The sequence below is a fragment of the Pinus tabuliformis genome, chromosome 1_1, assembly GCF_031772625.1.
Source record: "Pinus tabuliformis cultivar Carrire ecotype Pingquan chromosome 1_1, CPIR1, whole genome shotgun sequence".
Taxonomy (NCBI): Eukaryota; Viridiplantae; Streptophyta; class Pinopsida; order Pinales; family Pinaceae; genus Pinus; species Pinus tabuliformis.
In genome coordinates, this window is record NC_142297.1 from 621,870,765 (window position 1) to 621,888,794 (window position 18,030).

General features: G+C 37.2%; 1 protein-coding gene across 3 annotated transcripts in view; it reads left to right on the forward strand.

Moving 5' to 3' along the window:
- The window catches only part of PUR7 (purin 7), a 234,922-nt gene that overhangs the window by 83,930 nt on the left and 132,962 nt on the right, over nucleotides 1-18,030 (forward strand). For all 3 annotated transcript variants that reach the window (XM_089392427.1, XM_089392426.1, XM_089392425.1), the window contains one exon: nucleotides 5,533-5,662. In XM_089392427.1, the coding sequence (XP_089248553.1) occupies nucleotides 5,533-5,662 (130 nt within the window). The remainder of the gene's footprint in view (nucleotides 1-5,532; nucleotides 5,663-18,030) is intronic.

The window sequence follows — 18,030 nt, forward strand, 5'->3', positions numbered from 1 at the left end:
GGAGACTTGAACCCAAGACCTCTACTCTCTTAAAATAGCTTTGAACCAATTGAGCTATACAAAAAATTTGAGAGAGAGAGAGAGGGGGGGGGGGTGCTTTGGGTTGCGTGCTTGCTTTGAGAAAGCTCTTTTTCCCTACAAAACAAAAAACACAAAACCCAACACGGACATGCAAAGAAAACGAACCTTATGTCTCGAGGTTAGCTTTAGCCGAAAAACTAAATATTTTAAAAAATGAACCTTGCGGCTCAAAGTTAGCTTTAGCTGAAAAACTAAATATTTTTCTCAATGTTTCTGATTTTCCGATATCACACTAAGGTGCAGGGAAAAGAGCATACGCATGAGAAAAATCCTTCCTTTCTGTTTCTGATTTGCCCAGATCGCACAGAGTCGCAGGGCAAAGAGCATACGCAGAAATGAAAGGTATAGATCCGGTTAAAAAAAAATCTAAATAAACCGAAACCGAAATAAGCAGAGAGAAAATAACAGTAAACTGCAAATAAACACTGTATACCTCCAGATCTTAAAAATGACGCAGCTAGGGCTACCGGAAACCTTTTCGCGTGAAATGAAAGGGGTTCCTCACTGGAATAGATGCTCCCAACACAACAGAGCAGTCCTCTCGGCCCGAAAGCAATCAGAAACAGCAGATCTAGGAAACAGCAGTCGGATGCAGTTCTACCGGCTTCAGATTTGGATCACCAACGGACGCGGCCCTCAGATAGCTCTGATACCATGTAGGAATTTACAGGGTAAGTTCCTCAGACAGAACACCAAAAGGACATCGCTCACAACCAGATCGCAGATCAATACACCAGTATTTTGACGTGGTTAAAACCCTCAAAGAGGGAAACAGTCCACGGCCTGAGCCAACGCGGCCACTTCAGGCAATTTATTAATAAAAGAATGAAAATTTACATATGTTTCTCTCATGCACGGATTTTTACTACAAATGACCCTCCATGTGCTTTAAATAGAAATCATGGACCAATCGGGTGTCAAGCCACGGATCAAGTGTCGGTAATACCGAGGAGAGAATGAACCGTCGGATCACTACATATCATGATCATCGGATTGTAAGTTACAAAATGTACAACGGTAAAGAAACACACTTTACCTAACTCTATACCTAACTCTACACTATACCAAGTTGTACTTAACTATTTCCTATGTGTCGGAATATCCTAACGCCTTTGGGAAGACATCCACAATTCTTCCTTTGGCAGTCCTACATAAGCCTATTCAGATATTTGTTCGAAAATAAGAAATGAACACTTAAATAAAAATTACCTTTGTGATGGTCTTTCGTCATGACATCTTCTAGTTTGCATTAGCATCCTGCATACGTGTTGACATATCTCCCAAAGATATCCATTGTCAAGGGTCTTCATCATTTTCAAACTTCCATCAGAGTCTTCATATCTTTCCAGGAAATTTCCTAGTCGAATCTTCTTGGTCTTCCGGATTTTGATTGCCTTTACCATGGTTGCATATCTCACTATCTCTTCCTTCCTTTCTTCACACATTTCATTCCTAGGAGCTTCAGAGTTCCTCAAATTGTAGTCAATTACCTTATACTTCATATGAGCACATATCATGTTGATTTCATTTAATGTGACCCATGCCTTCCGGCATCCTATGATCATGCTTCTTAAGATAGAGCAGTGATTCATGTTACCTGCAACCATACAACATGACTTTATAAAATTGAATACAAACATACATACGTTATTTACCTTTAGGTCATCCAGGCTTCTTTCAGCAGCTTCCTTGATTGAAAAGAGCTTCAACCCCTTGCTTCATTTTCTTCGAAGTATTTTGAAGATTACTCCATTGTGTATACGAACTTTGTTTGTTACAATTGTCATAGATCTTTACAAGGTCCTCTGGATTGTCTCTTGCAATGCAATCAGACTTTGCTAGCTTTGACTTTCACTGAGGCAAATACCTTCTGATATTCTTTGATCTTCTGAAGACTTTTCGGCCTTGTAGCAGACCAACTAATCTCGGCTTCTGAGAAGTAATCCTTTTTTACAATGAACTTTGGCAACTTCTATCTACAATTGCTTGAAAACAACAGATTGGTCTCACAAGTTCTGAGATCTTCAACTTTTTTGGATTTTGATCTTTGATCTCAAGAATGTATCAAAATGATATCAAATCAAAAAAATAATATATCAAGTGTCCAATATAGTCAAGATCCTCGGCCTTAGTCAAAAACTCTTTTTATGCTTAGGAATTCTTGTAAACAAGGTATGTTCCAATGATGGACTTTCAAAACTTTGCCAAAGTCACAATAGTATTATCAAGACAAAAATGTAATCTACCCTTTCAATTGACTGTGTGGATCATTAGTGAAGTCATTTGGCCTCTATTATCAGCCCTAAGGGCTTCGGTCTTATGCAATCAAACTTAGGTAAGGCTTAATTACCTAGACTTGGATCCCTTTTAGTACAGTGCATCTTTTATGCTTCTATTACCGTTGGTTCTTGTAGATGAGATCAGATGTATCAATGTAAAGTTGTAACCTGCCTTCTGTGGATCCGTGACCTAGTCTGAGGTGCCTTGATCCCTTGAATTAAGATTTGAGATCTTTGTATCATACATCTGAGTCTACTCGGCCTACTGTAATGCAGTCTGCAGCTAATTCAGCGTCTCTAAATGGCCTCATTGACTTTTCGGCCTTCTGATCTGATATTAGATTTGACCTCTTCAAGGTCTGAGTTATTTGTTCTACTGAGATGGATGGTCTGAGGCTCAGAATTAGGGCTTTGGTCCTCTTTAGAATAAGCACATATCTTTAAACAAAAATTCCTTCTTTACACCAGGCATTTGACCTTGAATTTCGACTTGGCAGATCAGAACTTCTTTGCAAATAAGGACATTTTTCACTGTAGATTTTTGCCCTACTGTAATATGGTTCAGATGAAGCTTGTTGTCCTACTGCAATATTAGGCTAGTGCTTCTTGGTGTACTTCATTGTCATAGAAATTCTATCAAAACAGGCTGACTGACAAGGCTTCTCTTTCACCCAATGGATCTGATACCATGTTGATTTTTAAAGGATCCTCTCAACAGACAATTACTTCTTATGATCTTATCTTAGGTTAATCTTTTCTTGCATTTATTATTCATCATAAAGTAATTGCACAAAGAATCTCAACAGTAAAAACAAAAATTCCAGTAGGATCATAAAGAGACAGCCACACAAGAACACAATAATTTACCCTGGGAAAATCCACATGGGGAAAAACCCAGCAACCTTTCTTCTTAGAGAAATCATTAAGTTCAACAGAGATACATCATGTCATATACAAGGTCAAACTGACCAATACTAAAGCTAGGTCAAACCTGGTCCAATAACTTCAGCCTGCTCCCTTATCCATCAATTCTGTCCTGCAACTTATTTATGCCCATAGGTTTGGTCCTGCAACAAAGATAACAACCTCAGAATAATCTGCTTCAGTTCGTGCTCTTTGCTGACCTTAGACTTGCCCTTTGCTGGTCTCAGACTTTCGTTTGCTTGCCTCAGACCTTTGTCCTCTTTTCTGATCTCAGATATATTTCTTCGCTGACTCATATAGGCCGAACTTGCTTGCCTCAGACAGAGCCGAATTGCTTTGCTTGGAGCAAGGTCGAATGGCACATATTTATAGTAGACTGGCTTATCTGAATAGGTGCGTCTATACTGGGGCCGACTTTACAATTGGAGCCAAAATTTTGAGCTTTTACAAATTCAAAATTTTTCTTTTTGGAGCCAACATGAAGAACATGATTGGCATTTATCATTACCTGCATATCAAGGGCTAAAATGTTAATTATAAAGATCAACCATAGCTACAAACTTCAACAAATAGGTCCATATGTAGGTTGAGGGTGATGAGGTCGACTTGCACATCGGTGTCCATAATCGCAGACTCAGGGACTGAGTTTCAGTGGTGTCGACATCTTGCTTCCATAGCTGGGCTTGGTGGTCGGCACTGCTTCCCAATTTGCTGACTGAGATTGCAATGGCTGCCAGCCTCCTTTGGCGTTCCTGGTGCCATGAATACAGTGGCTGTGGCTAGATACGAGAACTCTATGTGCAGGCTATTTTGCGTCTGAAATAATCTAGAAACGGTACTCCAACTCTATGAATAGGTTAGTTCTATTTCACCTCTAGGTCCATAAAGCATCCCCTACCCGGTACTTGCCACCCTTGAATGGTTGTTCAAAGTTATATGTTAGAAACCCTATCAATTTCAAAATTTCTCATAAAATGATTGAGAATTTTGCAATAAATGACGAGAAATTATGTGAAGATGTATTGAAATGAGGCCTACTTGGTTGCTATTTATGTGAGTCATGTTATCGCGTGATCAATACTTTGGTGATAACATTGACAATATTGAAAACCCAAATATTTAGTTACATTTATTGTCTCAGAGAATTTATTTTGGAGGCTCTCGAATATAACTTATCGGTAATGTCAGGAAAATATCTAGAAATTAAAAATAAATACAAAAATTATCCTTTTTTTTATTCTTTAGACATATAAGAAAACAAATTAAACAAACACTTTTCTACATAAATATGAAAATAAAACTAATATATAAGATGCATAAGATGTCAAGTAATACATCACATGTCGATACCGAAATATGATATCTGTCTTGAGTTATAAGTTTTGACAGCATGATGCAAAATCACAGCAAAACAAAAATAAATGTATTTGATGAGATGAATCATGGCAATGAAACCAATGGGTTTCTCCTTGTTTGTTTAATGGAAAATGGTCATAGTATCCTCAAAGGTCAATCCCTTAACTCGCTTTTGGAAAATAAGGGTTAAAATACCAGGAATCCAGATATAAGGCGATATTGACATGGACAGGGTGATAATTTTCATTGAGTTGTAATACTTACTAAAATTGTTGCAATAATTTCAAAAGAAAATTATTGTTGATATTATTGGCTTGGTGAACAACTCATGATATCACAATATAGGCAATATATCGCGATACAGGCGATGTATCACTGATAAAAGTAACGCTTTAATCATTAAGTACATTAATATACACTGTGCCCATTGTGTTTCACTGAACTATGCCATATAGATTAACTCCGAAGTTCACATGAAAGAGAATGCATTGCTGCAGTATATGTGTGATAATTGTGAAGATAGGAACATGGGATAGGACTGTTGGTCAATTAAAAGGAATATGAGATATTTATGCAGGAAATGTTGGTTAGTTAAAAGGAGTATGAGATATTTATGCAGGAGATGTCAGAGCTTGCCCCATATAATTAAAACATATGTCAAAGAGAAATGGACCAAGTAAATTAGCTCTTGACTTCTGCAAAAGCTTTGTTTTGTTGTTCAAATCTATTTTCATCTTCAAGATCAAAACTTCCTTAAGTGAAACACTGAAATGTATATGGTATAGAAATTTGAACGACTTAAACTTTTAAGGTAGGCTTTTGAATTCAGCTAAAACATTGACCTGTTTTGTTTTTTAGATCTACACATTCTGAATTCGTTTTTTTTTTCCAGGTTTTAAATCAGACAAGTTTGTGGTGGTTTCACAAGACAAAAGAGATTGTACCAAATGCTGTTCTATCATCGCCTGATCCTAATGTAATGATTGTCCAGAAATGCACTGTTTTCCCTGTTGAATTTGTCGGTAAGCATTTACTATAAGCATGCTCCTCACCAATCAGTGCTTTGAACTTGTATTATAGATGGTTGTGCCTAATTTTTAGTCAGGTACGACAGCTGTGTATAAATGGACGTGATTTTACTTATTGGGTAATGCATTGGAAGATGTGGACTAGACAATTTGACACTATTTACAAGTTCCCCAAACTGAAGTGCTTCTCATCCAGCATATATTGATTCCCTAAGACTTCTCCCTAGAGTTACAAATAATGTGGGAAACTTAGCTATCTATTTCGTGTCTGGAACCTTTCATGTTCAACATACTTTAGAGTTTTTGCATGCTGTAGACATCATGATTGTCGTCCTTATGGGTAAGGAATACTCTTTGCATTATTTTTTCATTTTACCATTTTTTTATAGTAACTTCATTTTATTTTATTTTAAGTGGAATGTACAACACACTTTTGGTATTATGAGCAATGTGCTGATTAATCTATGGATGTAAGATGTGACACTTTAGGCTATGACAAACTCTGAAGTGTAAATGCATATGAGGAAATCATCAAACCTGTTGATGTTTGTAGCTCAGGCAAGTACTTCTACACAGGCCTAAGTGTCTAGGTGTACAAAAGTCACTCAAAGTCTCTTTAGGACACTTGCTCAAGTATGAGTAAGTTGCTATTGTAAGTTAGCTTAAGTCTAACTTAGCCTAGTTTAACTTAGGAAAAACACATAATTAATTGTGTCGGCTATTGAGCTAAAGAAACTGAGGAAAAGTAAAGTATTTCCTTTAGTGATTATGTTTTAATCTCAACCATCAGTCTCAAGTGAAGTGAGATCTAATCTTGGTTTTCAATCACTTTGGAGATTCGGATTAGGGAATTAGCTCTATGTAAAGTTATAAAAGTAAGGCTAAGGAGAGGAGAAATACACACCATAGAGTGGCAAAAGTCATTGAGCAAGGGATTTTCTCGAGTGAGGAGTATCATACTCAAGTGTGTCAGGTCCAAGGAAGGTACAGGGATGTAGCCTACAAGATCCAAATTAGCCAAGGAGATCAAGGACAGATCTAGGGCTTGATCAGTTGGAACAAATTCAGGGCATGTTGTGACTATAAATTTCTAATTTTGGCCATTATTCCAAGACGAGAGCCCAAGTAGGTTCTGATTCAATGAAGAACTGATTTGACTAGGCGTAATTTGTATCTGTTACATGTTATTAAGATTGGTTGTTAATATTTTGCTTTCGCTAAATAATTGTGTTAACAAGCTAGTTGGGCATTTATTTAGTAGATCTATGCTAAATCTGCTAGGAACTAATTGCAGGGTGCTAGGTTCAATAAATTTAACATGGTATTCAAGCAAAAACTCTAAGAACCTTTCATGTGCCAAGTTCATATAGCGATCGCTAGGGCCAGGTTCAACCACAACTGTACAAGCAACCAAGTTTACTTTTGCTAATGTAAGGGCGTACAAATTAAATCTGTATGCTACGTAGTGGGGCAAAAGAATTTATTTTCGTTGCTGGGTAAAGTTGAATTGTAAATAAAAAACAAATGAAGAATCGTTTTTTGGGTGGCCACCTAGTCGGTCAATAGAAAGGCTAGGCTGTAGCTGCCACAAGGGATCACAACAAGTTGAGTGGGAAGTGACAGTCTAGGAGTGGTGCAGGTAAGTTGTGGGAAGTAGTTGCTAGGGAATAAATTGCTAGTGGGCAAAGTATGCAGGCGTGAGGGACAACAACCACAAGTTGTTAGACTCAATTGCGAGGGTCAACATGGGACAAATTTGAGGTTATTGAGGTTGTCAGGAACTGTAGTTGACTGGCCGCAAACTGGTCCAGCTAGTACTCAGAGCATGTAGGAAGGGTTGCGACAGGCTGTGGACAAAGCTACAATGTCAATGTTTGGGGTGAGCACACAGGATGCAGGTAAGCTACAACAACATATGTAGGTGAAGGTGGGTGGCGACAAGACAATGATCAAGGTTAGAGCCAACACAGGCCATCATATGCAGAGATGTGTGAGGAGTCGAGATTGGTACAAGGCCCAACAGGCCATGAACAGGGCCACAAGATAGTTGTAGTTTGCTGTAAATAGATCGAGTTTGAGAGTGCTCAATGACAGGTAGCTGGCACATCCCCTAGCCAGCCAAGATAGAGAATGATGCAGATTGGGCCGCAATGTCATCAGGGTGAGCCACAGTTAGCCCAGTCGTGCACAAACCATAGCTCACGTTGAAGTGTGTCACGTGGAAGTTAGGTGGAATAGACAGACAGGTCTACACAAGACAACTTCAGTTCGAGCTAGAGAACGTGGCCATAGGGCTATGGGTAAGTCGATAGTAGGCTGACTGTGGATGCCAACAGTGGAACAACTGTAGTTGGGAAGTAGATTTTGTAATATCCTTAGGGAATTCTTGCCCTTAGGGTTATAAGAACACAAGATAAACTCTACTGATTTTCACAGTATTCTTCTCAACTTCAGGCAAAGATAATATAGAATACACAACAATGTAACCAAATAGTAGATTTCACAATATCAATAGTTCACATCAGTTTCAATTTAACAATTACACCCAGGGCTATTACACCGAATGGCATGGTTGTAAAGTATCCATAGCAGTGACAATCCCTCCAATATAACCCTAGCATTTTATATATGATTGCAACAAAAATAATAACAAATTTGACCCAATAACCAACTTACAAGACTTGTTGTCTCAGAGATAGTTTGATAATGACTTTTACAATTATGTTAGTGATGCAAAAGCATTCCCTTTATCTTGATGTTGTCTTCAACTACATGTCGTGCTGCCACAAACTTTTGTCGCTGCCCAGAATTACATGTTGCCATTGATCAGTACTAGTGAGAGGGACGTTCAATCAACAAAATCTTGGAAAATGGCTATGTTGCCTCAGCGTACACTTAGGACTTGGTCTGCATCCATAGAATGGCCTCCACTGGTGTGTAGAAGGGGATCCTTTGGCCCAATTTACCTGCAACCTTATGCTGCCTTAGATCATGACATGGAAGAGTTGTTGAGAGTTTTGGAAGAGGTGCATTGCCTCCTGAGGTTGATTCACAACCTTTAAAAGGGCCTCAGGAACCTAAGTATTGTTTGACAACCACAAAAACCTTGTGTTGATACAAATAAACCCTAGAGGGAGGTCTTCGTTGCTCCAAAATGCCTTAGATTAAGTCTTGGTGCTAGAAAATGGAAGTCTGTTGAGTGGATGAGGGTTCCGCTGCCCTGGAGTGACCTCAACTCGGTTCTTGAAGGATCTGCTACCAATATTTGTTCCACAAATAACTCCGTTGTTATAGGTAATCTTGATCAGGGCTATCTGCAAGCCTTGGAGTGGGTTTAGGGCTATTTTGTGAATAGCTGATCCTTGTTGTTCTTGTGATTGCATCTATAATGATGTTGCAGAGCGAGCCCTAACAAAGCCACAAGAAACACAATGTCTTTCCACGCCAATACCCCACAAAATTCTCCCTTGCTTGGCCAACAACCAAATGTAAGATACCTTAGAAAAGTATTCCAAACTGTTGAGAGAAAGAGAGGATGACTAGGTTGGGATCATTACCACCGAAAACTAATCAAAAGAAAAAGGGGTCTTAAAACCCTTAGAGCCTCAACTCACAAACAAAAAAGTCCAATCAATTGTGATGAGAAAATGATTTCTCCTCTCTCTTATTTATAGATACCTTTTGGGGTCCCTTCTCCTTATTTTAATTTGAGGGGTTACGAGTCCTCCCCCCCACGCCCCCCTCCCCCCCACACACTTAGCCCCAATTTTGTCGTCCTTCACAACTTTTGCCCCAATTACCCCAATTTACACAATGTTGCCCTAAAAACAATGGGTAATGGGTTTCTCCGTTTATCATTGACTATTTCCTATGGGGTGGATAGGCTACTTCATCCTCCCTTGGGCAATTAATTAATAGGGAACATTACAGATTTGGGTGCCTAAAGGACCAGGCATAACCTTTTAGTTAAGTTTTTGAATTGGAGATGGCATATGGAATTTGCTAACACCAAAATCACTTTGCTTAAAGAGGCTGCAGACCTGACCATCCACAATCAAAAGGATGTGAAAGGGAAAAGGATTATATTGGATGCAGTCAAGGATCATGTCATTTCTTACCTATCAAGAGGAACATAACAAGGGAGATGTGGGAGGCTCTGATGAAGTTATACTAGAGTGATAATACCAATAGGAAGATGGTGTTGAGAGAAAAGCTCAAGAACACCATGATGACAAAATTAGAAACAATGACTTCTTATGTCACCAAGATCACACAAGTTTGTGATAAGTTGGCTGTAGTTGGGGAGGCCATGATAGATGGTAAGGACAGACCTGAATTGCTTCACTAAACCGTGTGCTCCTTTCATTAAAGGCATCATGGCATGAGAGAAACTTCTTGATTGGGATAGGCTGTGGGATAATTTCATCTAGGAGGAGATTCAGGAAGAATCTCTATCGGGAGGCTAACATAAGAGTCATGATGAGAATCTTTCTCTTGCTAATCAGGTAATGAAGAGCAAAGGAAAAGGTTCGAGTAGCAGGAGTGAGGAGTTAGCCTCACTACTGAAGATGAAGAAGGACTTCACTAAGGTCATGTGTTTTGCATGTCATAAGATAGGACACTATGCTGTATAGTGTCCAACGAGGAAGAAGGGTGGAAAAAATACGTAGTCAATTGTAGGTACATCAACAAAAGCTCAGTTTGAAGAGTTTTCCTAGAAGTTTGAGATTGTATTCACACTTGTGTCCTATCTTTCCTCAGGGACCTTACGAGTTGGTGCATGGCCATTGGATAGTGAAGCCACACGACATATGACTGGAGAATGACAACTGTTTGACAACCTAATCGAGTGGGACTTTGAATTGTATGTGGAGTTTGGTGTTGATTCCAAACATACAGTGAAGGGGATTGGAACAATGATAGTCCAGTTTGAGTGAGGAGGCAGGTTGGAAGTGATAAACATGCTATGGATGCCATAACTCAAGTGGAGTTTTCTTTTAGTCTCTATGATAGAGAAGAAGGGGTTCAATGTAACGTTCTAGGATGGATAGGCATTGATCAAACCCATGGGATCTAACACTAATGAGGGCCCCATCACTAGAGTTAGAGAGAGCAACTTGTATAGGCTAAAGGGCCAACACATTCAAGGAATGGCAAGAAGTAGCGCAGTGACAGAGAACAGGGAGCAGGCAACTCCAAATGTTGAACAATTCAAAGAGAGTCGACCCTTAGGTTTAGGTAGGGAGGAGCACTCAACATATCCCCCCAAGTATGTCATGAAGGTCTCCTAGTATGAGATGACCTTACAAAATGTTCCAGAGTAAGAGACTTCTACGAACAAGTCCAAAGGGAGTAGGTCTTCAGATATTTCTAAACCATGTGGCAGGGAAGGTTTCCGGTTTAGAGGGAGCAACCATGGAAGTGGATGCAGTTCCAGGATCGAAGCCAGTTCTAGGTAGCAAAAGTACCTCCCTTTCTAAGAGGGATTGTCGATGTTTGTAGCTTGGGAAGGTACTTTTGCATAGGCCTAAGTGTCTAGGCATGCAAGAATCACCTAAAGTCTCCTTTAGACACTTTCTCGAGTATGTGTAAGTTTCTATTGTAAGTTAGCTTAAGTGTAACTTAGGAAAAACACATAATTAATTATGTTGGATATTGAGCTAAAGAAACATAGGAAAAGTAAAAATATTTACTTTAGTGATTAAGTTTTAATCTCAACCATCGATCTCAAGTGAGGTGTGATCTAATCTCAATTGTCAATCACTTTGGAGATTAGGGTTAGGGATTTAGCTCATTGTAAAGTTATAAACGCAAGGCTAGGGAGAGGAGAAAGACACACCATACAACTGCACAATCCATTGAGAGGGAGTTTCTCAAGTGAGGAGTGTGATACTCAAGTGTGTCAGGTTCAAGGAAGGTGTAAGGGTGTAGCATAGGAGAACTAGATCAGCCAAAAAGATCAAGGATTTATCTAGGGTATGTTGTTATTGTAAATTTTTCAATTGGGCCATTATTCTAGGACAAGAGCCCATGCAGGTTCTGATTTAATGAAGAATTGATTTGATTGGGCAGAATCCGTATGTGTCACATGTGATTGAGATTGGTTGTTAATATTTTGCTTCTGCCGAACATTTTTGTTAGGAACCTAGTTGTGCATTTATTCAGTAGATATATTCTAAATATGCTAAGAATTAATTGCGGGGTGCTAGGTTCATGAACTTTAACAGACCCTGCGTAGTTAAGTGGCCATGCCATCACTTGGATTCTCTCTAGAGGAAAAGTCCCAACCTTAAGGGAAAACCTAAGGACACTATTAGGTAATCTACCCACTGCCACTTCAACAACCTTGCCCCTTATTTCTATGTCTAGGAAATGTTCTCCTAACCTAAGGGGTTGTTGAGAAATCAACAAGTAAAAAATTAGGATGATTTCTCTTTTACTTGATAATTGCTTGTGAAGATATGTTGGCTTATTATTACTTTTATTATGTTCTTTTCTTCAAACGATTACCAAAACCACAAACCATGAAGATCACAAAAAGACGATGAACACAAGATGTAGGCTCCAAGCCAAGGCAAAACCCTTCCAAGGGGAAAACCCAATAAATTCTTCTCTTCTTATATAATCGAATCGAAGTGAGAAATCCAAGAGCCAAAATCCAAGACCAAGACCTCCTTCCTACAAGACCCAAGTCACCCCTCCTTCCAAGCACTTTCAATGAGACACAATCAACTCAAGTCAACACTAGTCAAAGACTTCCAAACTTTCTCAAATTTCAGATTTTCAGCCCCTGCAATTAGGTTTGCTTTCGACCCTTGCAATTCCTGAAATTTTCGCGTGTGGCAAATTCTAGGGCATATTCTCTCTCTTTTGACCCTCGCAATCTGTCCTTTGACTTTGACTCTTCTCTAGTATTTCGCTAGTTTTCTTCCACTTCTTGGCACAAAAATTGAACTTGCTTGCTTATCTCCAAATGAGGTCGAACTGTTCTCTATTTATACACGTCTAGGAGGTTGAATGGATCCCTTCGAGGGCCGACTTGGTCTTGTGGGGATAAATTTGACATTTTTGACTCAAATAAAATTCTTTTTCTAAATGTCAAAATAGGACTTGACTCAAGTACAATAACTTGACTCATGACAAATATTATTTTGACTCAATAAACCCTAGAAGCGTGAAGAATACGGTTGACCTAATTAACAATTTGACCTGAGCATGAAACCCATGCTTTGAAAAATGATAGTTTTTCTTTTGCTTTTTACATGAAATATACAATAACATAAGTACAATGATAATTATGAAGACCGAACCTAGTTACATTTTCCAATAGGGGTGTCGATGAGAGTAGCTTAGGTGGGTACTTCTACATGGGCCTAAATGTTTAAGCATGTGGAAGTCACCTAATTTGACCCTTGGGCTTAGCAATTACCTCAATTATTAAATTAATTCCTTTTTATATGATAAAGTGACTTAATCTAATAAATTGCAAAGGTTATTTGCATTAGTGAGCTAGATGAATCTTTAATTGATGATCTCAAGTGATGTTGAGATCTAATCTCAATTGTCTATCACTTTGGAAATTAGAGTTGTGGATTTAGTCAATAACTCAAATTTATAAAAGGAAGGGTAGTCTATGGGAGAGGACACACAAAAGAAACATCTTGAGCACAAGACATAGTGAGAGTGAGATCTTAGTGATTGGGTGTGGGACTTCCATTCATGTGTGCAGGGTTTGAGGAAGAGTGTAAGGGGTAGTAAGGGAAGGATCCAGATTAGCCAGTAGATTGAAGGACTGATCAAGTGTTTGATTAATTGGATCTATTTTAGGATTATTGATGTATGTATTTTCCTCAGTGTGCCATTATCCCAGGAAGGATGCCCTTGTAATTCTGAATTTAATGAATGAGGGACTAATTTGAAAGGAAAAAAAATCTTTTGTGCATTTGATTGTGAGATTGGTGTTTAATTTTTCTTCTAATGTTTTATTTGTGTTAAAATCTTAACTGTGTTATTATTCAATAGATCTAATTTGCTAGGAGGTAATTAACCAGGTGTCGGGGTTAGAAAATAATCAAGGGGGGATTCCTATACTTAATCCTAAGCCTATCATTTAGTACAAGTGAGAAAATGGCCAGGATTAAATTCAAACTCTATTTGAATGACGCTGGTCAAAGGTTGCTTGGAAATTCTTTGAATGACCAATGGTTGATATATGTGCAAATTGGCTAAGTGTTGGAAAGTTATTATAACATGTAAATAGCCATATGATTTAATGTTGTGTGAAATCTTGCATATATGTCATTTAAAGTAAATGAAATATTAATCCATTAAGTATTGCTTCCCAAATGATAGAAAAATATAGGTGCTGGTTAAATAGAAGATATTGGAAGAAAGAAATATTAGGGCATGAAAAAGCTTATGCACAAGGGTTTACCTTGTGCTATAGCTCTCTAATATATAAACAGGCACTAATAGTAGTACTCGACCCAATATCTCAAGGCTCTAAGGAGGATAAATAGTACCCTTAGCTATAATACCCAATTACCACTGTACGTGTGAGTACCTTCTCAAGTGTTGTTCTCGGTGCCATTATAGAAAGCAAGCGCTCAAATGGTTTCTTTCAGGAAACGTATGGGACTTTCAGTGTCCTCAAGAGTACGTGGAAGTAGAGTTTGTGTACATTTGTTTGATGCAATACTACTTGAAGGGGTATCAAGAGGGGTCACATGGGTATCCAACAAGGTGAGAACATGTCTCCAATGACATGAAATCTTGTTTGGCTCCTGTGTGTATTTGCCCCCAATCGTAGTTTTACCTTCTTAGTGACAAATCCTTTGGTTGTTTAAAGATCCTAGAACAGGTCTCTAGCCGAAAAATTTCTAAATAAAAATCTTGCCCATAAATAACATGTGTTCATATCAAGCATTATCATGTTACATCAACCATATTTTAGATCATGTAGGAAGACAATTTACTTTTGGCAAATAGTGGATACCGTTTATACAAGAAATTACCATATCATCACACCATAATAATTAAAGATTTGAGAGTCAAATGTGTCAACAATAATTGCAAGGTAAACCATATGGTGATGAGGGACCATGAGTTTATAAAAATAATGAAATAAAGGATTTCAAACATTACTTTATTGATCCATAAATTAATGAATTTACTTTATATCTGACATATTCATTAGACTCTTTTTACTTGATAATATGTTCAACGTGAGTATATGAACCATTAAAATACCAACCAGTGATAATTTTGAAAGTATAATTGTGATGAATGAATCAAAGAGAATATTCCAATTAATAGGCGAATTTAAGATAATCCCATTGTGACTAAAGTTCAAATTTGACATTTAAACATTTAAGAAAAACATTCCAAAGACATTGAAAATAAAAAATAAAAATAAACCATTTGTTAAGGTCTAGCTTTTTTTGAAACTAGCGTGATATCTATACCCTTACTAATGTAAGTTAGGTTTTATCATAAGAATTCAAGTGAAAATATCATGTGTAATTTAGCCATTAAAGACCAAGTCAATCTTTTGAATTCTAAATCGATCCCTAAAAAAATTAGAAATTAAAAGCCCTAGATCAAACTTTTAATTATCCAAGTTAAATTTGAAGATTTAAAATTTAATACCCTTAACTTGAACTGAGTAAGTAAATAATATATTTGACTTAATAAAAAAATAAATGAGGAAAAAAATAGATTGACTTAAAATTGATGATACCTTCATTTTTTTTCTTCTTGTAATGCTTCTTGCAATGAGAATGTGATTGGAGCCTTTTTCCACCCCTAGTTTGGAATAAGAGCATTAATCTATAATCATAAAAATCCTAGCTCCACATGGAGGTTAAATCTAAGCCTAAAAAACTAACTAGTTTAAACTTGAAAGGGTTTATTAAAGAATAATGAAATATAAAGACAAAATGCAATTCCTCTTAAATATTTCGTTGATTTGTTTAAAAAACATCAAAGTAATGCAAAGATTGATTTGCTATACCATGTGCTTGTTCCAAATGGTATTTTAACAAACTCCTAACTTCCTCTTTAATTTGGTCAAACTAGTGGAGTGCTCTAGTTTTGTCGTTAAATTCCACGTGTGGTCGTCATGTGGTCAAAGCACATCATAATTTTTGTGCAACAATATTTAAAACAATGTAACTTGGTCAACTTTTATCTTCTTTTCTATCATGATTCCATTTTGGAAATCACGTGGCCAATCTGCATCCAATGATGTTGATCTGGTGGAATTCTGGGTAGTTTGTCAGAAGATCTGCCGTTGCAATCAGCCACCCTAAAAATTTATGCTCTAACCACCTTGAACCGCCCACTCGTGTGAGATTATTTTCTTTTCTTTTAACCCTACTTTTAAAAAGTGAGTTAGGGGTTTAAGCTGTGTGGATACTTTGACTATTTCCATCTAGAAAACAAGGGGAAATCTATTGTTTTCATTTCCCATGATTTATCTCATGAGATACATACCCTAGTAGTTAATGGTAATATTGAATTCTTATAGTAAAAGTGACATTTTCCTTTATCTTTCATTTTCATCCTTTTACATAAATTTATAACATTATCATTAATTAACTCAGGATGTTTGACATTTGTTTCGATCCCATTGGATTTCATATGGAGAAAGTAGAATTTTAGATCTTGCTCAAAATCTAGTAAAATTAACAATTTTTAGGATTTCAAGATTGGCGAGATTATGTGATTTATGAGGGTATTGGACTAACATTTAATCAAGATCATTAAGCCCTCTATCTACCTCAATGTTGGTGGCATTGACTATTGAGCTCCTCCTTCATGATCCTAGTAAATTTGTACACTTCACTCAAGCAAAATCAATGATTAGGATTTTAACCTTTTTTTATCTTATTTTAATGCTTAGAGTGTGATCTTGATGAGGAGAATCCCAATATAGGCAATGATTTTAATGTTATGCAGCTATATGTTTTAGCATCATTTTCTGTGGATTTCATAGGCCATTTAGGGCCTCTCTATTGATCTATTTTGATTTGGAGATGGAGTGCACTCAACAATATTTTGGTTATATGCACCCTTGCTATATACATTAGAAAATGTGCATATTTGTGTAAAATAATTTGGATTCATATGGATGCACATGAATTATATGTTTTTTTCAAAATTAGAATATTTTATGTATTTTTTGGTCGACTAATCTTTTGGTCCAGTTCTAATAATATTGTTGAGGATGTTGTGACCATTTTTCATCAAGCAAACAAGGGGAAATCTGTTGTTTTCATTGCCATGATTCACCTAATGAGATACCTTTATTTTTCTTTTGATATGATTTTGTATCATTCTATTATATCTTATGACTCAGGACGAATATCACATTTCAATATCGATATCTGATGTATCATTTGGCATCTATACATCTTATATATCGATTTTATTTTCATATTTATGTAGCAATGTGTTTGTTTGATGTTGATGTTGTTTTAGAAGTTAAAAAATTGAAAAGAATGATTAATTTTGTATTTTTTTAAGTTTCTCAATAATTTTCGATACTTTCCAATAATTTCCCCGATATTGTCGATAATTTAAATTTTGGACCCTTGGTGATAAATTTCCAATAACGATAAATGTAACACACACACACACACAATCGACACTAGCTACATCCATGGAAAACCCACCCGTGTCTAGGTGAGCCGATTATCTTTCTTGTAGAAATTACTCCTAAAGAGCGAGCATGTAAGTCTTGGTTGCATTGGAACCCGGATGGAGAGGATAAGAGCAACTCCTCCCTACTGCCCACTTGACATGTAAAATTGATATATGTGTAGGAATTTACAGGGTAACTTCCTCAGATAGAACACCAAAGGACACCGCTCACAAACAGATCACAGATCAATACACCAGTAGTCTTGACGTGGTTAAAACCCTCAAAGAGGGAAACAGTCCATGGCCTGAGCCAATGTGGCCACTTCAGCAAATTTATTAATAAAATAAATAAAATTTACATAAGCTTCTCTCATGGACGATCACCCTACAAATGACCCTCCATGCTCTTTAAATAGAGATCATGGACCAATCGGGTGTTAAGCCACGAATCAAGTGTCGGTAATACCGAGGAGAGAATGAACCGTTGGATCACTTCATGTCTAGAACATATCGTGACCATCGGATTGTAAGTTACAAATGTACATAGTAAAGAAACACACTTTACCTAACTCTACACTAGACCAAGTTATACTTAACTATTTCCTATGTGTCGGAATATACTAACATCCCCCCTTAAGAACAACTTAGGATAGGATTGAAGGATGTACAAATATGACACAATAAGAGAAGGAAGGAGGCATTAGAGCCTATCCCCCCTT